At 34.5% G+C, this 26,681-nt stretch overlaps 1 protein-coding gene across 1 annotated transcript in view; it reads right to left on the bottom strand.

Moving 5' to 3' along the window:
• The window catches only part of PKHD1L1 (PKHD1 like 1), a 157,171-nt gene that overhangs the window by 34,340 nt on the left and 96,150 nt on the right, over window positions 1-26,681 (bottom strand). Inside the window, exons 49-60 of the mRNA XM_023223228.1 lie at window positions 23,394-24,423; window positions 21,900-22,091; window positions 15,248-15,399; window positions 13,863-14,022; window positions 13,133-13,304; window positions 10,877-10,965; window positions 10,363-10,511; window positions 8,939-9,068; window positions 7,376-7,494; window positions 5,318-5,447; window positions 3,701-3,874; window positions 536-639 (exon numbers count right to left, since the gene is read on the bottom strand). Of these exons, the coding sequence (XP_023078996.1) occupies window positions 536-639; window positions 3,701-3,874; window positions 5,318-5,447; window positions 7,376-7,494; window positions 8,939-9,068; window positions 10,363-10,511; window positions 10,877-10,965; window positions 13,133-13,304; window positions 13,863-14,022; window positions 15,248-15,399; window positions 21,900-22,091; window positions 23,394-24,423 (2,601 nt within the window). The remainder of the gene's footprint in view (window positions 1-535; window positions 640-3,700; window positions 3,875-5,317; window positions 5,448-7,375; window positions 7,495-8,938; window positions 9,069-10,362; window positions 10,512-10,876; window positions 10,966-13,132; window positions 13,305-13,862; window positions 14,023-15,247; window positions 15,400-21,899; window positions 22,092-23,393; window positions 24,424-26,681) is intronic.

Here is a 26,681-nt window from a genome sequence, read left to right as displayed (position 1 = left end):
CAAGGAGTTACTATTCACATGTCTATAGGAACCATTCAGTGAACAGGTTAGGGGTTTCAATTTAAACCTGCAAGATTATTTATTTATTTCTACTAAGAGATATGCTGTCTCTCATTTTTCTTAAATCACCAGCCCTCTAGGAATATTTATTTTGCCACTTTTGATGGAGGCATAGATCAAACATGCATTTCATTTGAGAAGTTTGAGCAATACTCTCTTTGTTTAATAGAAACCATTTGGAAAAATGTTTTTGGTCATTGCAAAATAAAGTGGATATATAAAGCACTATTATAGATCTTCAATTATTTTATCCTCTATACTACTTTTCTTATGGTTTTTACTGGCCTTAAATAAGTGCACAATATGGATGGAATCAAATCCTACTTATATAGGTCTAAAAAGTTAATGAGCCAAGAAAGTTTTATTATATTACATTATAATTTTAGCTAATATAAGATGTGGCTATTTAGAAGTCACATGAAAATAAAAATATTTTACATATTTTTAATATACACAAAATTAAAAAAGCACAAACCTGTCCTAGGTTAAGAAACGTTACAGCATATCTTGGATCTGTGCTATCCCTGAAGCCTTCTTGACCACTGTGATAAAATTCCACATTACTTATTCTTGCATTTCCTAAGGTAGGGAAAGATTTAAAATTTGTTTTTCTTAAAACAGTTGGAATAAAACATTTTTGAAAAGCTACACAAAGTTCAAATTTTTCATGAAAAAATCATTAGTTATTCTTTGCTCCTTTAATCCAGAAGAAGTAGTATTTCTCAGACCTCTTTTCATTGTACTCACAAGTAGCCCTTTTCCACATTTTTTTCTTAATAGCCTGCACTCTCCCACAAAATTTTAATAACTCATATATACCATATATCTGTTAGTGTACAGTGGCCTTTCGGAGGACCACAAACCATTGTAATACCTATGTTTTTTGCCCCCACCCCAAGAACTAAGTTTTTCCTCCTGGGGTGGGGGGTGATATTTTCAAATTGAGAATGTATGGCATAAGGCATAAGATATAATTTACCTGACATTTCCCTTTTGATGGCATAAAGAGCTTTTAAGGGCATTATCTTTTATAATCTCTTTCAGAATATGTATTGCCAATTATCTGCCGGTCAGCTTATCATAAGTACCATCGAGGTGACAAAGGGTGATTTTACAGACTACTAACAGCAATAACAATCCATGAGAGATTGCTCTGTGTCAAGTGCTGCACTAAATGCATAACAGACAATATGGGGTTTAATTCTCATAAAGCACCCTGTGAGTTAGGAACTTTTATATCTCTATCATCTAGTTAAAAAAAAAAAAAACTGAGGCCCAGGAATTCATGGCTGGAAAATAACCAAAGAGAACATTATTTGTTCAAAAACTGATACTTAAGAGGATGTGTTGGAGAAAAGTTATTTTGTACTAGAAGGGAAAACCTACCTTGCAATCCATGTGCCAATTCTTATATACATGGTTGAGAAGATATGAAAAATTGAAATAATGATAGAGAAGACATGATTACTATAAACCACCTGGGCTTACAAAAGCCACAGATGTGTTATCTTTACTCACATCACAAAACAACACATAGGAGCAAGGAAAGACTGTCATAGGAATAGGGTTCATCACCGAATTTGAAGTGAGAAAGGCACAGATTAATATTCAAGATCAAAGCAACTGTACCCCTTTATTCATCTGTTTCTTCATCTTTAAAAGAGGGATATTTATGCCATAACATTATGAGGATTAAATGAGATAGTACGTGTTTAATGCCTAGCACAGTGCCCGTGATCTTGTGTTATGATCATCATTACCATCATCATCATTAGCAGCAGCAGCAGCACCATCATCATCAGGTGAGCTTCCTCTGGCAGATTATTACCAACAAGTAGAGGCTATAGTGAGATTGCTGTTTTCTCAATATAAAGATTTGCTAGACTAGATCTGTTGCAAAATGAAATAGGCAGTGTTTTGAACAAGTGAGTACCTGCAGCAACAGTTCAAATCAAGAATGGATGCTCTAGTCCTAGTACCCAGACTGTGGGATCCAAATAACATCTTCCAATAAAAAGAACCAGAATTACTTGAAGGAACAACTGAGTTCCAGTCTTAGAAAAAAATTACAGTATGTGCTTCCTGTATCAGAAAGTATAGAGGCTTAGAAAACTAACTCATGTCAAGAAGACAGGCATCAACATGAAAAGGTTCTGAAGGTCAATAATGGAGCATTCTGAGTATTAATCAGATTAACAATCACAATGGATTTGAACAGGTCAAATATGTTTTGACCCAGGAGCACATAATGATACTAACAACAAACCAAAAAACTCCCTGTCACCTTTGGAGGATGCTTGGGAACAAACACATTATTTTGAAACCTAGTCAATATGAGGAAAAACCAAGCATTTTTTCCTGTATTTCCTATATGAAGTATTTTTCAGTGCAGTCAAATGGTTGTTTAGAGGAGATGTTCTTTATTATAAATGAGGAGGAAATTTTAAATCTTAATGATTTAATGAATCTAGGCAATGTTATTTAGTAGCTATTAGCATTGTAAGAAGAGAAACAATCATATATTATGTACTTACTGATGGAAAAATACACTACCAACTGTACCTTTTCCTTTTTTTTTTTTTTTTTTTGCAATTGGGTCTCTCTGTGTTGCCTAGGCTGATTTCAAACTCCTGGCCTCAAGCAGTCCTCCCACCTTGGCCTCCCAAAGTGCTGGGATTACAGGCCTGAGACACCCTGTCTGGCATAATTCTTGCCTAAAAATTGAGCCTGAAGTCTCTAGTTTTATATCACCTAGGCATAGGAAATACAGGGAGACGAGAACAAGTTAAATTTCAGGAATGCAATCACTAAATTCCAGACTGTTGGAAACTCCCCAGAATTAGAGGACCAACTTCTTTTATAGATAAAATGCAAGGAGAGAGGAATGAATCAGAGATTTAAAGATTCATAACCAGTTGAAATGTGGGTCTTATTTAGATCCTTATTTGAAACAAGAGGATGGATGGAAGGAAGGAAGGATGGAAGGAAGGGAGGGAGGGAGGAAGGAAGGAAGGGAAGGAGGAAGGGAAGGAGGATACTGGGGAAATTTGAACTATCATTTGATAAGAAATTATTATTAAGAAATTAACATTTTTAGGTCTGATATTTGTTGATGTTTTCTAAAATGTCTTACAGTTACACACTAAAATATTTCTAGATGATATAATGTGTGGTTGCTTCAGTACAATCCAGGAGCATGTAGAAAGTGGATGGAGGTGTAGATGAAACAAGATTGGCCAAAGCTGATCATTGTTGAAGCTGGTGATTAGTACATTGGGATTCATTATATTGTTTTCTCTATTTTTGGTGTATGCTTGAAATTTTCCTTAAACCAAAACAAAAACAACAAATGATCTGCGGTACTTATTATAAAATTATCTCTGTTAGCTGAAAGACTGGTCTAGCTGTTACCGAAGGTCATTGTTAATTTGATAATTCATTTTGTCCGTGAAGATAAAAGTAAAAGCAGTAATTTAAGAGAATTTACTTGGAAGGTAACACCTGGGCTACATAATCACTTTTTATGTTTTATTTTCCCACATAATCTTATTTAAAAAGTGAGAATTATGTAAGAGCTGACTAAATATAGATGAGATAATGTTATAGCTCATTTAGAAAAATAAACTGAATTTATACTAACCTTTAAATGTCATCATATTTTCAGTGAATGAGCCAACCAGTATGCGTGCTCCAAAAGAGTCCTCCGACCAACCTGGGTAATCTTCACCAACTATTTTGATGTTCCTACTCAGTATCCCAACATCAGCTGCTAACATGTAGCTCTCACCAGTTCCAGGGACATGGTATTTTTCAGCTGCAGCATAAAGGCAGCTAGATTATTGCCAGTGCTGAGAAATATCTGTCTTTACTAGTTCCTTTGCAGTTCATATGCTAAACAGCTTTCTAATAAACCAAAAATCAACATGAATGCATGAATTATTAGATTTACATGTTTAAACATATACAGATGGCAGTCTGATATTATGATATTCATATTTATAAAATGAAATATAACCAAAAATATTTCCTCTATTTACATCAAAATTATTATCATCAACAAGTATAAAGTTACTACTTAACAAATTTTGAAGGTAGTATATAATCACTTCAAATTACACATGAAAACCCTGTCGTATGGCAAATTGAGAAGTGTATTGTAATTTTAATAGATGAGGAAATGTAGAGAAGTAAAAGAATTTGCCCAAAGCTAGGAGGAGAATCAATAACACATAGCAATTAACACTCCTGCCACCTAAACCTTGGTTTGTTCCACTTTCTCTGTGGCATATTTTATATTAACCACAAGATTCTTCATCAATAGGTAGTAGCATATCCAACACCATCTGTACATTTACATCTTAACAATTTGTAAAACATAACCTAGATTACATGCCACATTTTAAGAAATGTTATTCAAAACTTTAAGACAAGCAGGTACATTTCAAACAGAGAATAATGCTTGATATTTTAAATGAAAGAATCTATAGTGTCAAACTTCAAAAACCAACTGTTTTACAACTAATTACAATGAAACATTTTTCAAATGAAAATTTTCTTTATGATTTAAAGAAAATATATGATATAGAATTATAGACACATGTGCTTCTATCAAAGTACTGCTTTAAGAAGTTCTTTTCAGTTTCTTTTTCACGCAAGTCAAATAGTCTATCATGCTGTCTTGCATCTGGAGTTCATGTGAGCATCAGGGGCATCTGAAAGGATTTTCTAACTTCACACTACTCTCTGCTCCCACTTCCTGAGATTTGGATGAAGGTACCATGCCAAATGGGGAAAGGCTGGAGTGCTGGGAAGGCCCTGCTCCTGTAAGTGGAAAACTCATCTTCAGATCATGCTTATTCCTTCTTTCCTCAACAATTATAGTTTTATTTTTCCATTGTTACTTGTCTAAATGCATTTACTGCTAAAGACTATATCCATGAAACAGTTTAGGACAACAAGGCTTTTGGATAAAGGATTCTCAAATTTCAGTGTGCACAAGAATCACCTAGAAGCTTGCTTTAAATAGAAAGTGTTGAGCCTTACCCTATAAAATGTCATACACTAGGTCTTTGCTGAATATTTGCTGAATGAATGAAAGCATATAGCGGGGCCTATCGGTAACCAACAGAGAAAGAGCAGCGCTCACGGGGTATCATTGCCGATCTGAATAAAATGCTCCTTTAACATATAATTACAGAGAAAATGTGAATCTTTCAATACGATTATATATCTATTTGGTTAAAAAGCATCCACTTACCCAAGTGAGTATAGGAAAGGCTATCATTAAGAATGAGAATTTTATGATCATGCAGGATTTTAACGATACTTCTTGTTTCTGTCTGGTGGAAATCATAGCTTGTGGTTGTTATCACAATCTCTTCTCCCTCCTTAGAAAAATTCAAGTGCCAAATTTAAGAACAATTTTAAAAATAGGTTTATATTTCTTGATACTATTATTAAATAATTCAAATTTAATTTATATCTCATTGGCAATTACGGTATTATCAGAAAGAATAAACAGTACATTGAAGTCTCTAAAATATATATGCTTGTGTTTGATATTAAGAATTATAAATTTTGAATTATCTGAGCATTTTCTTAACTTTAACTCAGCCGTTTAGTAAAATCACAGCAATATACCTTTTCTAAAAAAGTAAAGACATCAAAGCAAACATACTCACATTTTTATTAAGAACTGATCAGGACAACATTATTAAGAGTTGAATTTTTTTCCCTAGTTTTTTGTTTGTTTGTTTAGTACAATTAACTATCACTTGTTATTTCTGAAAGGCAGAAAAGCCTGAGGAAAGTTAAAGGGCAAGGCTAAGTCCTAGAACTTTGTATATTGAGTTCCTCCTTGTCATCCAAATCTCTGCTCAGATGTACCCTTGACAAAGACCATCTCTGGAATATTCAATGTTATCTGCTACTCTTTGCCATGGCAGTCTCTATCACACTACTTGTTTTATTTCCTTCATCATGCACATTATCTGAAATTAATAGATATTTATTTGTTCATTTAGTATCTGACTCTCCCACTCCAATGGAAGTTCCGTGATAGCTTGGACAAATTTCATCACCACTAAATCCCCAATGCCTAGAAAAATGTGTGACACTTGGTTAAATATTACTCTGATACAAAATTTGCAGACAGTATTAATTGGGTAAATAATAAGGATATCAAAATCACTTAATTACTCTCTTTAAAAAGTAATCACACCAGAACTATCACAAATAAAAACATATTGCAAATAGATCACAATACTTCTCAATAAACCCTCTTTCTATTTACCAATTATAAACTACACTAAGAGAGCAAACCCAAATGTTTTGATGATTTGCATTGATTTGCTCAAACTAAGGCTCCCTTTGTTCTGTGAGTCTAAAGCCTGTTCTCACCAGAAAGGAACTGGCTGAGATCTGAGAGCTTGGAGATGAAATCCATCCATTTATCCAATTTTTTGGCATTAAAAACTGTATTTTAAAACATGTGGACTCTATGGCTTGTGCATAGTTTATGAGCACAGTAGAGATGAGAATTGCTACCATTTATACTTTATTAAAAGATCTCATTTAACACAGGCAGTATATGGATATCATTGGGTGTCAGAATTTGTTTTCTTTTCAAATTCTTAACATGTAAAATCATAAATTAGAAGTGAAGAGGTAACCAAGATAATAAAAGATATTTTAAATAATTCCATTTTCTGTTTTGCAAGAATTCATAATAAATAATTTTATCCAAAAATGTTCATATTCTTCTTTTATGACTAATATACATTACTACAAAATATGACTAACATGACTAATATATTATATATATACATTTTTATGACTAATAGTCATTTTAATTTTATCCAAAAATATTCATATTTTTCTTATTGACTTGTATATATTAATATAAAATATGACTAATTTATATTATGTATATGCATTTTTATGACTTATATATTACATATATTAGCTTGTATATACATAATATATTAATCATATATTATATGACGAATCTACAGTCATATATATGTCATAAAATGTATATACATAATATATAGTCATAAATATATATAAATACAATATACATACATATGTATATATGCACACACACACAATGTTCTCAATTTATTTTAAAGGACCATTGAAGCCACAATTTTTAAATGCCTCCTATCAGGTCAATTTTTGCAAGCTTATTGCAAAATACCCATTTTTCATCTGGCTAATCACATGAGAAAATGAATGCCCATGAGAGTAGAATAGACATTTTTTCAGCTGACCCACTGTATACATTCATGTTCCATTACATAATTATTTTCTCTACCTGCCAATCCACAGCATCCATCAGAGACAGGACTTTGGAACCTGCATCTGCAGTTTCTGAGAGCTTAGTTTTATATATTGAACGTGGAATTCCATGAAGATCTAGCTCACCAAACACCCCTAAAGAAGAAAAGCACACTCCTGTTTATTCACCACACAGTACTGAGTTAAGTGCTAGTATAAAATGAAAATGTTCATTGATATATTTTATTATGTGATTAAACATTTTAGAATGGAAGGAATGAATTGGTGCTCTCTGCTTGGAACCATGTAAGAAGACTTTGACCCTTTAACCCACTTCTGGAAATCTGGCTCATAGACATTAAAGCCAGTATACAAGAGTACATGAATGAAGATGCTTACCACAGTAATATTTAGAAACATGAGGAAACTGGAATTAGTCCAAATATACATCAAAAGGAAAAGGATGGAATAAAGTTTAATATACTAATACTATAGAATAATAGGCTATAAAAAAGAGTTTTATCTGTACATTTTGATCAGGAAAGATTTTCATAATATGTTCACTGAGAAAAGAAAATTGCATAATAATATACTTAGTTTGATCATGTTTTATGAAAGGAACAATACTATCACCACAAATCAGCATATGTAATATGAATATAGGCATAGATAAAAACATAGGAAGACACACAAAAAATTTTAACTAATACTAGTGTCCTTAAAAGATAATTAGAAAGATTATCTAAAAGATAATTAGAAAGAAAGATCTTTACAGATATGTTTTCTTGATATTGTTCGTTTAACGTGTTACTTTTGAAATAAAAAACGTAATTTTTTTTTAAGATTGAATTTGTCTGCTTCAGGATATTTGTGAATGGTGAGCTAATTCGATCTCAAGCAATTTTTAGCCCCTTATTTACTTGGTGTCAGTTTTAGAAATTGTACAGTAAAACAATGGTAGCACATGCTTATATGTGTCTCCTAAATAAATATGCAGTACCATCATATAAACAGTTCTTAATTGTGACCAGGTTAAACTCTTTCAAGCCATTTGCTTTCTGAGCTCAAATAAGAATATCCACAGTACACCAATGCAACTGGGAAATTAAATCTCAGCAATAGCTGTGATTGGGTAATTGATTGCAGAGTCAACTGATCCACAGATTATTTATTAATACTATAAATGCAATAATGTGTAGGAAAGTTACCTTTTAAGGAAAGGTAGCAAAATGTGAAACATAGTATTGCTTACATAAAGAAAACTGTATGAAGAAAATCAGATTGGAAAAATAATATACACACAAAGAGATTTGTTAATATTAGTTTTGTAATAAACTACATTTTGGTTTAAAATATGCACATTTATATCTGTTTCTACCTGGTGAAATGTGACGTGATTTAATTCTAAAAATCTTTGCCACTTCTATAACCCTTTGTAAATAAAAATAAATTTCTGTAAAAGCTTCCGACACTTTTATATCAGAAGTACTTACTATGATAAATTATTTATCATTGTGAACTGATAGGTACTTTAGTGCCATATATTTTAAAGTAGATTCTCAAAACAGATGTGACACTTTTGGTATCTGTAGACACACACCTAAGACCTTTGCCCCTTGATTTGGTCCTTCTGGAAGAGCCCAGTCTGGGGTAGTATGATTTCCTCTAAGAACAATCTTTAAGTCTCCTTTAAAAGGGTTATCTTCCCAGCCACCGATTAATCTACCTCCCTGAAATGAAGCAGAAAATTGTTAATACTTAAAAATTGACCAGGAAAAAAAATTCACCCATAAAAAAGGAATTAAGAAGTCACTGGAAGTCTCCCTAGTAAAAAGGAATGAGTTTTGTTATATAAAGAACAGCATTATAACTGGAAGTGACTTTAATTTCACTTTTGGATAGGCAGTTTAAATGATTTTTCAAAGGTCAAATTCAATATCTACTTATAGACAGAAGCAGACCTAAAACTGAGATTTCATAAGACTTAAACTAGTGGTGTTTGAAGAGACCATAATGTATTTGAACGTAATATCCCATATGTAAGATATACTCTTCACGCTTACACCCAAGCTATGCCATTTATGAGTCGTCATTGTTAATACTAATAGCTATCATTAAATGCTTGTTGTTTCCATCACACATAATGTGTAAGGCTTCACATATGTTATATCATTTAACCTTTCTTTACACCAAATTCATGAATTAGTATTATTATCCTTATTTCACAGGTGAGAAAACTAATGATGAAAGAGGTCAAATAACTTACCCATGGTTACCCAACTAAAAAACAATGAGGTAAAGATTCAGTTGTAACTTTAATTTATCTTAAAGCCATTCATCTAATCAAAATATGATGCACTTTTAAAGTATTAATAACCAAGTTTCTGGACTTTATTCCTTCTCTCAAAGAAATAATAATAATTCTAACTACTTATTATTTTAATGATGCTTAATAGCTTTTTGGCTAAGCTATTCTTTTTCATAAACAATATTACAAGACTGACAGAACAATCGAGCTGATTAAGCTGGTACAGGTTCAAGACCATCCGGGGTTTACAAGGAATGTGGGAATTGTTTCGAATAACTGTAACATTTTGATTTATTTTCTCTTGCTTTCATAATTCCATTTATGTCCCTTTTTTTTTTTAAATATTGTTTGTGTTCTTTAAAAAACAAAAGGCTTAAATTCTTTTAATATTTTCAGAACTCCTAGGACTCTTTGTTGGAACAAGCTGTTGGTTTAGCCTGACCTCATAATGACATAGATATTCTACACAGAATTGAAACTCGGCGAACTGCAAACTCAAGAATCCCATAATAACTACTCCTAAGAAATGTTTAGTTCGTAATTTAAAGGAGAACAGGAATATACTGAACTTAACCTGAGACTCGCATTTAATGGGCTAGAGCCAGTTGTGCTTTTTATTCACACCAATTCAATATGCTTCCTTCTTCTTATTTGAGTAAATATACCTTTTAGAATTAGATTAATAAAGATATAAACTATAAGGCCCTCACTCTTACCTGCAGTGATATGTAGGTAGCATTCAAAACAACTTCTCTGTAAGAAGATTCTGCAGCTCCTACATTGTATTTATCTTCCAGTTCTAGAACTCCCCAAATAATGAGTCTTTCCATTGATGGCATATCTATGTCAGCTACAATCCATGTTCCTATAAAACAATACTTTAAGAAATATAACATAGTCCATAAACTACAACCTATAGCAAAACATTGACAAGCTTATCAGTGAGTCCTGGTTTTGAGTAAGTTTATTAAATGTCTTTTCATATAATACCTGATTCCTATCTCTCCCAGAAATTCTACTCTTGTTAATTAATGGTCAGGTTTAAATCCACAGAAACCCCAGAAGGCTAGGTTTAGTGTCCAGGATGCATTAATAGAGTCCACTTCTCCACACTTGCTCTTTCACCAAAGTATGCTGATAAAAGTGGAAAGCTAACTGTGACATCTACCCTGCCATAGTGTTAATATTACATAAAACAAACATTTTATTCATTTCTGTTTATGTATTTACCTTCAGGTATAATCACATTTGCCCCTGGGTGAGGTACAGTATAATTATTTTCTCGTGATGATTGCCAAAAAGAATCATTTGACCATAAACTGAAAAGAGAAGAGAAATAATTCCGTGAATTATGACTTGTTGTTATATACCCTACCTAATTTTATCTAAAATGTAAACCATTCCATTTCCCCATAAGATTTTACATGGTGGAGAAGAAAAAAGAAATGCATGCTTTGTCCTCTTAAAGACCTTTGACACATGGGCTATTTCATGGGGAGTGGGGGTAGAGGATATAGTTGGCTAGATTCTGTGAATAAAGGTATAGAAGAATGGTCTCTGAATTGACAAGGATGCACCAATGCCATTAAGCCCCTGGCCTGGGATGGGGGTGGCAGATCTGTATCCAAAGTGAAGGCTAGATTAAATTGAAATAATTTTGTAAAGTGCATGGGAGGACAGCCAGCCTTCAGTTTTCATCACTATGCCTTCTAGAAAATACCTTTTAATGCAAATTTTTATGAAGGATATTGTTATAAAATTGGTGATATTTTCCCACTGGAAAACATTCACAATCATAGCCCTTCATTCTTATCCATACCATCACTCACTATCAATAATCATGTTATGCATTCCCCTTCTTCTTATTTCCTATTATTACGATCAACAAAGCCCACTTAAAGTAAGCATTAAGTTATATAGCTTGAGCCTTCTGTTTTAATCCTGAGGTAGCACTTCTGGGTCAAGATACTGTTTTGTTTTGTATGATTCATAGCTAGTTGAATAATACAAATTAATCAATCCAATTATAACTATTTCCAGTAAGGAAATTCATACCATGGGAAGAAAGAAAAACTATACCATGGCATATATACATAGTTTATCGTAATTTACCTTTATCACATTCTGGCCTAGAGCAATCTAAATCTGTTGTAGTAGTCATAATAAATGTTAATTAAATATTTAATAATTATATCTACCTTAGAATGCATAAGGGCCTCGATGATTCTCTCTCCATTCTTGGACATACCACACCCTTGCTATGTCAGGACACCTGCACAAGTTGCTCCTTAGGTCTCTCCCACCCTTCACTCAGTGAGCTCTTCTTCACCCTTTGGGTTGCAGTTGGAATAACCCCTCCTTGAGGGTGTTCCTAACCACCCCACCCAAAGGCTGTCCCTGCCATATTGCTCTCTGTCCAAGCCCCATATCCATTCTTTTTATAACATTAATCGCAACTCACACTTACATACTTTATCTTCTGTTTACCTTTTTGTTTGTTCATTTGCTTGTTTTGTCATCTCTTTGGATTGAATATGAGTATAATGAGATCAAGATCACATCTATGTTGTTTATAATTGAATCAAAAATGCCTGGCACATAGTGGATACTCAGTAATTTTTTTTAGTGGTTTAATGAATATATAAACAAATTCAATTTTTGTTCTTTTGTACAATAACCGCTACAGTATCTATTTATTTTGAAATGTAATTCATCTAATAATTATCATTGAGTTGTACTTGTTACACAGTAGTGGGCTATTCAGTGCCCACTAAACGTTAGCTTTTAGCATCATCATCATTTTTTATCAGTAGTATTGTCCATAAGGGATGCAAATACACATCAAATCAGGATGATGCCTTTCAGGGTCTCAAAGACTAATACTGAATGTACTAGTACCATCATGTCCAGTAATTACTCTTACAAGGTAGAAAGTGATGCTCCACATGAGAAATAAAGGTAAAGAGCTACATAAGTTACAAAGATAGAAATATTGTTTTTAACAAGAAGAATTAAAATATATTTGAAAGAAAATTAACTAAGTTCTATTATGAAATTTGACCACGATGGTTATTCGAGAGACAGCACCTGCTAAGAAAGCACTGGATTCTCAAGGAGACTTAGTTTCTGGTGCTGTACTGGATGTGCATCAGTGAGCTCTGTGATCTCAGGTAATGCACCTATGTTCACTGGGTGTCAGCTTTCTCATCTATATAATAAGGGAATTGGGCCAGGTCTAATAATCTAAATCTAACATTCTGCAACTGTGAGGTTACCAGTAACTTTCACACGTAATTTTTGTAAGACTTTTTCATTTTCTTATGAAGGTTTTTGTAAGTCTCAAGCAAAGCAATGAGTGTGAAAGTACTTTGTAACCTACAAGACATTGTGCAGAAGTAAAGCATTATTATTTCACCCAGGAGTGACATGTGAAAAGGATTATGTTAAGAGATATTGGAGGGTATCAACTACAAAAGGCCTATATACTTATATGTGGCTGGTCGCTTCTTGGGCATTGGTTTTCTTGATGGGGGATGTACAGGAAAGCAATCCTGGAGAATACAACAGTAAGCTTGGAAATTAATAACAACGTCTTTCACATCAGGGTCCAGGTTCCCAGAAATGGGCTGACTCTGATGAAGGTCGTTTCTTCCTGACACTGAAAGTGAAGTAAAAAGTAAAAATGGGTGAAATGAACATAGTGACCAAAGTACTTGAATGTAAACAAAATTATGGCATTTTAGAAAATGTTCTTTAGGTAGTAACTTGAATTATAATTCATATGTATGGAAGAGATGTGGAGAAATTCTGACGATGTACATATTTTGCAGACATACATAGTCAAATATTTTGATAAAAATGAATGCTTTAGAATTTAATTAAAATTTATTCTTACATATTTTAATTTTACAAATAATAATAAAAATGGAAATAAAATATATACCAGCTTCTATTGTATTCATTCTCTCTAAGTCCATGAAATAAAACTGTCAATGTGTAAGCATGCTGGTGTCACCTTCAACATAAAATGAAAGTTCTTAATTCAACTCAAATCCTTTTCAAGAATAATTATTTTCTCCAGTTTTTCCATTCAGCAAATATTTATTGAATCCTGTATATATTAAGCTCTATACAACACATTTGTTTATTAAGCAATTTTTCTCATCCTTTAGACAAAGCATCAGATAAAATATCACTTCTGCCTAATGACACATACCCAAGTAATATAGAGTACTAGTGTTTGCTTCAAGGTGCCAGTCTCCATTCTTGCTAGTATTCCAATTCAATGGATTTGAGGAACCATTTCTTGTATCAATAATATTAAACATATCAGGATTTTGAGTGAAGTTATGTGATATAATTACATAGTCTTCTTCCTATAAAAGTTTGTAGAAAAATGTGACTTGTATGTTAATATTATTCATATAACACATTAATTTTAATGACATATAGTTAGCCCCTATATTATGTTAAGATTTAAAAGTTTTGGCTTTAGTTTGTTTTCTGTCTTGAATTTCTATTTTGTTTATTAACATTTTACATGTCTATGACAATAATGCTAGTTCTGTCACTAAGGCAACAAAAGGATCACTCTGTCTCTCTTCTGTGTGTGTATATATACACACATATATATTAAGTATACACATGTATAGTGTATATATATGCATACACACATTATGTCTGATAAATGCATACATTTAGAATATATTTTATTTAAAAAATTGACAGATAAAATTGTAGACAATATTTTATTTCTATAATGTTTAACAATATTTTAAAAAATGCTGCACAAATGTGTAGTATAAGTGGAAGAACATGTATAAGATGGAAAACATCCAATTCAGGATACTGGGGCTACCATTAGAGGTGGAGAATGGGAAATGAGATGAGAGTAAATAATACAGAGGGCTTCCACTTTATCTACCATTTTTTAATATATTAATTAGAAAGTAAATATTCGCAGAATGTTAGATTTAGATAGAGTTAGGTAGTGGCTTTTTTTTTTTTTTTTTTTTTTTAGATGGAGTCTCCCTCTATTGCCCAGGCTGGAGTACAGTGGGATGATCTTGGTTTACTGAAACCTCTGCCTCCTGGGTTCAAGCAATTCTCCTGCCCCAGTCTCCCCAAGTAGCTGGGACTACAGGTGCCCACCACCACACCTGGCTTTTTTTTTTTTTTTTTTTTTTGTATTTTTAATAAAGACAAGGTTTCACCATGTTGGTCAGGCTGGTCTCAAACTCTTGACCTCAGGTATGGTTGATCTATTTCATGATATAAAAAATAAAGTTCTTAACTGCTGATCCCTGAGATATCATAAACACTCAGTAAAGGTAGGTTATTATCATGCTAATAATGACAGGGGAATAAGCTTAGTACTATAGCAATGTGGCAGAAAGATTGCTTACTTCTGATTCTCAAATGAATTTTTTTTTGGCTTACTTCTTAGATTCAGCATGGTTCATGAAGAATGTGCAGGATTTCAACAGGTCAATTTGTGATAAAAGGTCCCTCTGGCCTGACAATGTGTGTGAGTAATTATGAGGATGTAGGCTGTGTTTGGGTAATATGCAATTATAATCATTAGAAGATAAATATTTTTACCTTAAATCCATAGAATGTTGATGTATATGAAATGTTGGTTATGTGATCCACACCTTGAAAATACCAGTTAATGTGTTTTGCATTTGGAATCAGAGCCATCCATCCAGACATATGAGTCAGTCGTTTCTTCTGAAATGGAATAATGCTTGTGCCTATAGGAGAACATAGAACAAGCAAATAATAGTAATCTCTACCTCTAATAAACTCCTCCTTTTATAAACAAGTGCAAATGTTGGTTTAGTTTAGTTGGTTTAGCAAATATTGGTTTAGTCTATGAAAGTCTTTAAAAAGATTAATATGGCATTTCATTACTTATGTCTGTCTTCATTTAACTGAAGAACTGAAATGATTAATATTACATTCAACTGGAAAGTAAAACGCTTTCAAACTTGGAATTTTGAATTGAGATGGAGCCTCTATTCCTTAGGGAAAGATACACTTGAAACATTGTGAAATTACAACTGCTAAAACAAAAGTGCCTAAATATATTAATATAATTATTTAAAGATCATTGATCTAAACATAATTTCATTTTTATTCCTTAAGAACTTATTCAGAATCCTTGATGTAGAATATATAAAAACATAAGCTCTGATTCTTTATTAGTTTCCTATATCTGTTGAGCTCATTAAAATCTGTACAACACGTATTAATTTTTAGTAGTAAATAGTTTTGTTTGAGTTTAATGGAGTTTTGATTTAGAGTTCTTAAAGAACAAGGCTACAACTAGACTTATAACTTAACATTGATGAAGATATATACATTTTAGGAATGAGAACTTTGAACCTGAACTACCTGTTATGGGAAAAACTGTATAATTTAGTAATGCTTTAGTCCAAGAGAGTGCCTGATAACTTTAATAGAAGATTTGAAAAGTTCTCTTTCAATACAAAGGAAAGTTCTTTCATTAATTGCCCCTATTTTTCTCCCCCTTCCTTTACTTTTCATCTCAGGTTAGATTGTATATTAAATTAACAACCTCTTATTTTAAAAATTTAGGAGGAAGAAGCTAGAAGCAAGATTATAAAATAATCTGTCATTCATTTACTTTTCAAAGTAAAGCCAAACAAAATTCCAATGTCGTGAGAGAACAAATTCATGAATTTCTATGCTTTATGAGTTAGTATTAATTTTAAAAGATTCATGAGCAGAGGCACCAAAGACTTTCACTAACAAAAAATCCTGAAAAGTATGAAAAGAACTATGACTATAGTTGGATTAGTCATAATTATTGGATTATTGTTCAGCAAATATCCACTCCTCTCTTCTCCTTGAGGGCAAAGTAGACTTCCCTGCTTTGTTGATCTTGGCCAATGGGACATTAGTGGAACTGACACTAGCAAATGCTTGAAAAGTGCTTGCTCAGTGAGACTTGACTTCTTGAGCCTCTATCTTCACAAAGAGAAAAGCCTCCCCCAGGTAAACTGCTCTCCCTTTGCCTGACACCTGGAACGAGTACATGTGGAGTTACCTGAGCTCAGCTCTTGGCGAGAAGCAAAGTCTCATACTGAAGCAGAGCCTCCTAGCAGAGCCCAGCCTAGATCAATCAACCTAGCCTCTGGACACCTAAGAATAAACGATTGTAGGCTTAAGCTATTGAGTTTTGAGATAGTCTGTTGTGAATGGTTAACATAGAAGAGCTGATTAAAATCATCCAAAAACTCTAGAATTTGCTCTTGGATTTGCAGAACTAAATTCCACTGATGTTTTCTTTCTTTTTTCTTTCTTTCTTTTTTTTTCTTGAGATGGAGTCTTGATCTGTCATCCAGGCTAGAGTCCAGTGGTATGATCTCGGCTCACTGCAACCTCCAACTCCTGGATTCAAGCAATTCTCCTGCCTCAGTCTCCCGAGTAGCTGGGATTATAGGCATGTGCCACCACACCTGGATAATTTTTCTGGTATTTTTAGTAGAGACAGGGTTTCACCATGTTGGCCAGGCTAGTTTCAAACTCCTGACCTCAAGTAATCTGCCCACCTTGGCCTCCCAAAGTGCTAGTATTACAGGCATGAGCCACCGCACCCAGCCTCCAGTGAAGTTTTCTGATGCTTGGGATTGCATTTTAACCTGACATTTCTTAATAATTCAGTTTTTAAGTGAAACAAATTTCCATTTTTGTAAGTTGTGTTTTTCCTAATTTTTTAAGCTGCACTCGTTTCAAGTATGTCTGTTTTAAGTGTCTTGGACTGAAATATAAACTCTTTGAAGTTGATATTTTCTAAAAATAGGATCATTAAGAGTTAGCATCTCAAGTTAATTTGCCATCTGGTATAACTTCATACATATATTTACATGAAGATACACCATCATGCATGAGATGCTTTGATAAAGATATATAAGGACATATATAAAGTTATAGCAACCCCTTACTTCCCACTAACCTAGTATACTTTTAAACTTTTGTTTCACTTAGCATACGTATACAATCAGGACAAGTTATCTTTTTCTGTTTTTAAATTTTAGAAGTAAATAATTTTATTTGACTTTAATGGAGACCAAAGTAGCCAAGTGTACTTTACTATACAGTTGATTTTTTTTTTTTTTCACACACAGAAGTAAAATGCCTGTGATAGTTTTCTCTAATTTGCAATCTGGTCTAAGTATTGCAGCTAATTCCATTTAATTCAACACTTGCTGAGTAGTTACTATTTGCAATGTTCTGTGTTGAGCCTTGTGGTGTCAGAAAGATAAGTTTGTAGATCTTGACTTCTAGGTAGTCACAATTTAGTAACTAAATACAAAATCTTAATTCTTGAAGGGAATAGACCAAAGGGTGCAGAGAAACTTGACAGAAAAGCTATAATCTTATAAATTCAGAAATAACCAGATTTCCTGAATCAAAAAACCAGAATATGAACAAATAAGCAAACAAAAGCTCCTTTCTAAAATCCTCACCACCACTAAAAATGACCATAAAAAGAAAGCTTAGAGATTTGAAAGCTTAGATATTTGAATATTAGTGCTTAAAAATTAATAAAGGAAGGCCGGGTGCGGTGGCTCAAGCCTGTAATCCCAGCACTTTGGGAGGCCGAGATGGGCGGATCACGAGGTCAGGAAATCGAGACCACCCTGGCTAACACGGTGAAACCCCGTCTCTACTAAAAAATACAAAAAACTAGCCGGGCGAGGTGGCGGGCGCCTGTAGTCCCAGCTACTCGGGAGGCTAAGGCAGGAGAATGGCGTAAACCCGGGAGGCAGAGCTTGCAGTGAGCTGAGATCCGGCCACTGCACTCCAGCCTGGGCAACAGAATGAGACTCCGTCTCAAAAAAAAAAAAAAAAAAAAAAAATTAATAAAGGAATATATACTTTATTATGTTGTATATTTAAAATAATTTACTTAGGAAGGTTGCACATCTCTGTGTTTCTGTAAAGTGTATCTTAAATCATGTTTTAATAAAATACTAATGTTCAGTTTACTCACAGGTATGCCTTAAAGTATGTAAAAGGATGATTAAATAAGAAACTATTCTATGATACAGCAATGGGAAATACTAAAACATCAGTTCATTAGATAAAATAACTTCATTTGCTTTTGATGTTTTGGTTACCTTTTATTTCAGTTTTTATTTGGAAGAAACATTCATAGATATTTTGTTTAAAATATTTTATTGTACCACAGACTTTAAAAGTTTCAGTAACATCATTTCATTCTGGACATCTATTTATCAGAAGAAAAGCAAGGGTTTCTGGGTTTATATTATTAAGGCACTGTGACAGTGGGTATAGCTATTACTCAGAGAGCAGGTACATGATCCTTTTAATTCACAGGGGGAAAAAAACTAGAAAAATTTTTTTAAATTAAATGTAATAATTTATATCATCATAATGAATGATGGAAGTGGCGCTGCACACTTATGTTTTCCCCTGTAGATCCACCTTTCACCCTTTTCTAACCTGCTCCTTTGCCTTCTGGCTTCTGGTTGGGTTTGGACAGTAGGAAACACAGTAAAGAGAAGAGAGGGAAGGAGAAAGGTGAAAGAGAGGTATTTATTGCCCTGACTCTCACCCTTAGGGAATGTAGGGGGATCTTGGTGAGTTCTCGTATCTCTCAACCAAGGGGCACAGCTTCTTTCAGGCAGCCTTCTTCATACAGCTCTGTTTCTGGGTCCATGTAACTGCTCCTTCCCTTCATCTTTTCAGGGCCAGCAATGGCAATAGCATTTTCCCCTTACTAGCCCTTTGAAGAGTTCTATTGTAGCTGTTCTCTCAATGCCAGAAGTGCTGGTAGGGGATGCTGCCATGGGATTGTGTTTTTTGATCCCAGTAGGAATAACAGAATCTAAAAGTGGCAGGAGTCAGTGCTTAACCGTTAGATATAAAGGTGGATTTAATTAGCACCATAGTCACTGGGCAGAGGATTAATCAGAGTGTTCTGACCTGCAGGAATCTGTGATAATTGATTGATTGATTGGTCTTGAGATTCCAAAGATTAAATAGACAGTAGCACATTAAGGTGATATTTGGTATGCATATAGGAAGAAAACTAATAGAGGTCTTAGATGGCAGAAGTCTAACTCAAATTACCTAGGTAGAAATTCACTGCTTCTGACCTATTTTCTAGATCCAAGCCAATTCACAGACCAAAAGCCTCACCACTGAGTGAAAGAGATCTGTGACCAATTATACTAAGGAAAGAAAAATAAGCAGACCTTCCATATTACTAGATCCTAGCTCTAAACTGATGCTAATAATCCTCGAAGTCACCAATGCCAACATGCTAACATGGCCCACCAGCCAGAGTAGGGGCTTATCAAGGGCAAGTGATGGATGAGTGTTCACTTAGTCTCACAGTGAGTCCAGTAGGGTCATGGGTATATGTTACGGTTATTTCTCCAGTTCCACAATGTACAGTGGAAACAGATATATAAAATCTGGTTTGAGTATTTGCAATCTGGTCTGAGTATTGCAACTAATTCCATTTAATGCAACACTTGCCGAGTACTTAGTATTTACAATGTTCTGTGATGAGTCTTGTGGTGTCAGAAAGATAAGTTTGTAGATCTTACCCTCTAGGTATTCACAGTTTAGTAACTAAATAAAAAATCTTAATTCTTAAAGGGCACAGAGAGACTTGACAAGAAAGCTATTATGTCATAAATTCAGAAATACCCACCTTCCTGAATCATGTATAAAATCTAAAAGACTGGATTCATTTGAAATGAGGACAGAAGCTGAAATTCTTCTAAGAAATATCTTAATAAGAGAAGCTGACAACATGGAGTGTAATAACGAAATTCCAGCACGTCCTGATGGGTTTGACATAAGTAATTTTAGCAGCTATCATGTGGCTGGTATAATTATGCTAAACATTTTCAAATCTTAATTGGTTTATATTGAGATACATGGTTTAAAACTTTTAAATGGCAAGTCTCTACTTTGCAAATATCATTAAATGGGAAAAATCAACAATATTGATAGCATTTTAAAGTAACATGAAAGTATTTGCAATATTGATGGGAAATGGTAAATATTGACACTATAAGAGAAAAATAAGTGCACTTGGATTCTGTTATTAAACTCTTTTTCTGTACTTATGATTCCTTATTATGTGTTTACACCTTGATGATTACAGTTTTCCATATTGCTGTCAAGAAATTGCATCATTTAGATTTACCCAGAGAATGTAAAAAAAAATTTGACGATGATATTAAGATTTTGTTTAGCAAATCTTTGATTCATCAATGCTTTTTCCATTTTTCAGAATCTACAGTCCCTCAGAACAGTGTATATTGTGAGAGTGGATTAATTATAAATAGATATTTTAACTAATCATTTCTAGAGAGATGATGGATGGAATGATAAAGAGATAGAGATATAGATCTGAGCCAGTCAGGGTGGGTTAGGTCAGGTAGAGTGACACTAGACACAGTTAGTAACAGGAAGAATTCCCAAACTGGTTCCCCAACTAATGGAGCAGGGTCAAATATAGTAGTAGGAACTATGTGGAAACTCTATACTCTAGGAACCATCTTTGCCACCCCCTTAATTAAATAGAAGCAAGTTTAAATCCTTGAGTTGCTGGTGGGGTGGGGGTAGTGGGGAAATGCAGAGATTAATGCCATGATTGAAGAATTAAGAAATGTGAGATTCAGGATTTTCACCACATCCCTATTTAGTTAGCTTGCTTGTTTGGCTGGTGCAAATGCCAGATGGATTATGAACAATGACAGTAAATTAATGCAACATAGTCAGGTAATGATGTCAAACATATCTGGTGTTACAGGTACTGTACCTTTACTGGAACAAATCAGTAAATCCACAATCCCTGGCACCTGGTAGGCAGCTATTAACCTAGAAAATGCTCCCCCATCCCATCTCAATCAGCAAGGACAATCAAAAACATCTGCCTTGAGTGGCAGAAACACTGCTACATTTTTACTTGCTCCAAGGGCTATGCCAACATTCCTTCTCTCTATCATAACATTGTCTGGAGGTTTCTTGATAAGCAGAATACTGTGCTAGCCTCTGCATTTATAAAATGCTTCTCAAACACCTACTTTGAGAGTGTTATTTGTTTCCTGCTTGGACTCTTAATATAAATAGTATACTTTCTGCAGTGTTTGAACAACCAAGTAACTATGCAAGAAGATGATGAGAAAAGTTTAGGAAGATATATTTAAATCAGTTGTTTAAACTAATATATTCCACTTACCGAAAGAGTCTGAAAGAACCACATCCTTTTCAAGCAGAGATACTGGAGAAGGCTGGTTGAACGCTAAACGGTGAAAGCTGACTGAAGCATCACAGACTGATCCAGGGAACCCAATGCTCCACTCAGCTTCCTGAGTACAATGAGAAGGGTCTAGCAATGAGCTGTGTGGAATGACGGTATGTCCTTTGTGCCCTGGGAAACAAACAAACAAAATGTTTTTTATTTCACATTAAGAAACATAAAAAAGGTCTACAATATACAGAATTGTGACCCATAGTACCACTAATACAATCTAAAGGTCTGGGTAATTTTTTGTTTGTTTGTTTGCATGGAGCAAGAGGATCTCATACAGAAGCACTGCAGTGCCTCTTTGGTTAGGAATGTTATTGTGGATTTAGCTGAAACACAGGGTGTGAAGCACCCATGAGAGTTAAAGTTGGAAAGGGGAATTGGGATGAGTAGCCTATTCAAGGACACGGAGGATTTAAATCCAGGTGTTATGACTATAAAGCCTTTACTCGAAACTGGTAGACTACCAATAAATGTTCAAAACCTAAGCTGAATTAAGTAAATCAATAAACATTACACAAAGCTTTATATACTAAAGGCATCCAAACATTCTCCTTCTTTAAAGTCACAATTAATGACTGTGGATGAAAACTTAAGTTTTGCATTTGAATTTTGAGATGAATCTTCTTTCATCCTTCTGAGTCTTTCAAAAGTAAATCATTACTGTCTATAGGTTTACCTGTCGATTGACTCACAGAGTATGAGGCACATAGCCTTGCTATCTTATTTAGACAGATTTTTATCATTTACAATTTGTAAAAATGCTAAATTCTAGAAATCATGAATATTTTTGAAATATTAAAAATGTGACCTACTCTGAACTTGAAATGCTGAAAAAAATTTAACCTACAATGTATATGGAATTTTGTTCTCTTTTGGTATTCTTCGAAAAAATTAAAAATTTAGGATTTAGATTGGAAGGGTTCACAGCAGGTTTGTGACTTGTTTCTTCTCTTAAAAGTATTTTCACAAGGATAGATCCAGTCTGTCTACATTGCTTTTGTAAATAAGGCTGCAATTTATATGTTTCTGGAGCATGACTGGCTGGAGAATTAGTGTAGTGATGTAAGCAGTTTCTTTTCTGTGCAATTTAACTGAGTATAAAATGGAGGCATTCTAAAAGTGAAATGGTTTCCTTTTGTGATCAATATTTCCATGCATATTGCCCCAAATTTTCTGTTAATTTAAAATCAATGTGCCAATGCAGGAGAAAAAGGACATATTTGGAGGCTGCCTCTGACAGCTCTGGGTTCTTCCATTAAAGAATGTCTCATCTGTGCCTGGTGCTTGCCTCTGTCATTTAAATTATTAGTAAAGTTTGGTATTAGGTAAGATCTGTAATGCACCTAAGTCTGCTTTAACAATTTAACTCTGTGCTAACGTATTTCCAACGGATTTTTATCACGAATTAAAAAGTAACATTACCTGTAAGTGAGCCATCAACATCAATCAATACCATTTCATGTTCCCAGCGAAAGCCGGCCTTGTTTGGTGTGTGAAAATACTGGATGTCAACAAACTTTGCACTCCAACCCCCACATCTGTCATTACAAACTCCAGAGATGGATGTCACTCCCAAAGCTACACAGTTGGGACGGTCAAAGTTCATAAAGTGCACAGAAGATACAGTCAAGCCTTCACTAAATGGGAGAACCAGGCCTTTTGTTGTGCAAAATGCAGAGCCCATTCCCAGTTCATCAAGATGGCCAACTATTTTGGCATTTTTAATCACTGCTCCATTGGTTTCTCCCCACCCTCCAACATAAGGAGCCAGGATCCTCTTAGTCTCGATTCCAGCCTCATAGTTATTCACCATCACAAAGTTATGGAACTGAAGGGCACCTCCATTGACCCATTCAGCTCCTTTTTGACAATTCCAAGTAGTAAGTGAGTTAAATATTGCAGGCACAGGCACTGTAGACGTACAAGATCCTGTTTGCATGGGGAAATATTCCTCAAAGATCCACATTCCAAACCAACCTTGAGAATGGACGGTATTGTTAAAAAATTTGCCAAGGGGAACTCTTTTTTGACAAATGTTTCTGTCATAGGATGGCCCATCAGGGTGGTGGTTCATCCGGTACCAAAAGCCAAAGTGAGTGCCGCCAGCAACAGCATTGTGTCGTATGGTATTGTTTGGGTTGGTGACCCAAAATGCAGCCGGGGTCACGTCATCATTCAGTAGACTGGTACTTTGCTGTACAAATACTGCCAAGTTATACTGGAGGATATTGCCATGTTCAATACCGTCTTCTATAAAAAATGCTCCTCCCTTAATATCATATATAATATTCCTCTCAACCAGAAGATGGTGTGTGTTATGGATAGTAACAGCTCTGTTATAGGCCTGGTGAATTGCACAGCCTCTTACATAAGATTTAAACTGTAAATCTCCAAGCAGGTGCCAATGTACTGGATATCGCCCCAACCGGAAAGCCTGACCAGCATGGAATACCTGTTAAGCCCAGAAATCACAGTTATTTAGTAATAGCTCAGATGTTGATCTTGTATTTTCTTGTTTCAAAAAATCTCAAATTTTATGTTATTATTAATACATTTATTTCTTCCAAAGTTTTCATGTTTATTATTTGAAAATGTCATTGAACCCCCAACCCACCATGTTTTATACAATGTATAACAGACCACACTTACTACAAAATGAGTGAAAGAACGTAAAAAGCCATCTTTAACTCTTCTGCTTTTTACCTTGGTATATTAGTAAACTTCTGTGTTTCAGAAAATAAAACATCTTGAAAGACTTCTTTTTCTCTTTTACTTTACTTTGTTTCTTATGTAATAATAAGAAACATTTCTTGAATGTTTTATGAGTGCCAGATGTTGTGCTCCTTTGCATGCATGATCCTAGTCTTTGCCATAATCCCCTAAAGTAGGCACTTACCATTGACTTCATTTTACAGATTAATAAATGGAAGTTTAGAAAGGCTGAGTATCTTGTTTATGGTTACAAAGTTCCATTTAAACCCAAGTTGGTCTAACTCTAGAGCTGGTGCTCTTAATCACCGGGCTGTGATTTAATAATTTATCAAATGGTCTATGATTTAATAATTTAATACAGAGGATACCAGTGTGTCTCTGTGCGTGTGTGCGTGCATGTGTGCATACATATGAGCACGCACAGGTGTGTCATATAATCTCATGGGGTAACGAAATAAAACATTAGATCTACTATTTTTGTTGTCCATCTAAAACTAAAAATTAACCATTATTAATATTCGATATTCAGATCAACCTAGCAATCTCACTTAGTCCATATCTCAGATGTCACATGTAACATATCTCAGGAGGAGGGAAGTTTACAAAATGGAGGTGCTGACTATGTCACCATCAATGCAGTCGCGGTGTGCCCAGTTTAACGGATTTATGGATTTTATTATCCCTTCCTCCCTCCCTTCCTTCCTTCTACTGAATACATGATAAGAACTATGCCAAATCCTGATTATACAGCCTGAATATAAATAAGATACACAGGAGTTTCTAATGTCATAGCAATAATATGCATATTTAAGTATTTGTTTAATTTATAATCAACTGAGAATCTACTATATGCCATGCATTGTTCCAGGGAATCAGCAGAGAACCATAAAGACAACATCTGTAAAATAATAGAGCTTGTGTTCTAGAGGAAGAGATTGAAAATAAATAAAAATAGATATCCTGTTAGGAGTTATGTATAAATAAAGTAAATAGGAATTTGGGTGGCAATTTTAAGTAAAAGTGGTGAGGAAAGTCCTCTCTGGAGTGATTACACTCGTCAAAAGATCTGACTGAAATAGAGGTATAAGCCATGCAAGTATTTGGTGGAGGAGGATTCCAAGCAGAATGAAAAGCAAGTACAGGCTGGGCGTGGTGGCTCACGCCTGTAATTCCAGCACTTTGGGAGGCTGAGGCAGGCAGATCACAAGGTCAGGAGATCGAGACCATTCTGGCCAACATGGTGAAACCCTGTCTCTACTAAAACTACAAAAATTAGCTGGGTGTGGTGGTGCACACCTGTAGTCCCAGCTACTTGGGAGGCTGAGGCAGGAGGATCCCTTGAACCTGGGAGGTGGAGGTTGCAGTGAGCCGAGATCATGCCACTGCACTCCAGCCTGGCAACAGAGTGAGACTCCATCTCAAAAATAAATAAATAGATAAATAAATAATGAAAAGCAAGGACGAAGGACCTGAGATAGGAATGTGCTTGACATGATCACATAAGGAGTCCTCTATTACTAGCATGGCACAAGCAAGGCATAGGGTCGTAGAAGATAAATCAGAGGGCATCTCTGGGTCAGATCACATGGTTCCTATGGGATGGACTTAGACCTGTTGATTTACGTATACTATGAAGCCACTGAAGGATTTTGAAGAGGGGTGTAACAAGGTATGATTTATGGTTTTAACATTTTACTTTGACTGAAGTGTGGAGACTCCATTAGAGCAAGGTGGGAGCAGGAAGACCAGGTAGGAGAAAATCACAGCAGTCCAGGTGGGAGGAGATAGTGGCTCAGGCTCAGAGTCAGGTGGAGGTATGGAAAGAGACTGGATTCCCGATACAGCATTTTCTGGGTAGAGAAGACAGAATTGCTGATGAATTTGATTTGGGGTGTGAGAAAATTTGAGAAACAAAATTTTGGTATGATCAAATGGGTATATTAAAATTGTTTACTTATGTATCTGTCTCCCCTATCAATCAGATTCTAAGTAGCATTG

This window comes from Piliocolobus tephrosceles, chromosome 7 (genome assembly GCF_002776525.5).
Source record: "Piliocolobus tephrosceles isolate RC106 chromosome 7, ASM277652v3, whole genome shotgun sequence".
NCBI classification, from domain to species: domain Eukaryota; kingdom Metazoa; phylum Chordata; class Mammalia; order Primates; family Cercopithecidae; genus Piliocolobus; species Piliocolobus tephrosceles.
The sequence above is the reverse complement of the archived record's forward strand: the minus strand, read 5'-3'. Positions and strand labels throughout refer to the sequence as shown.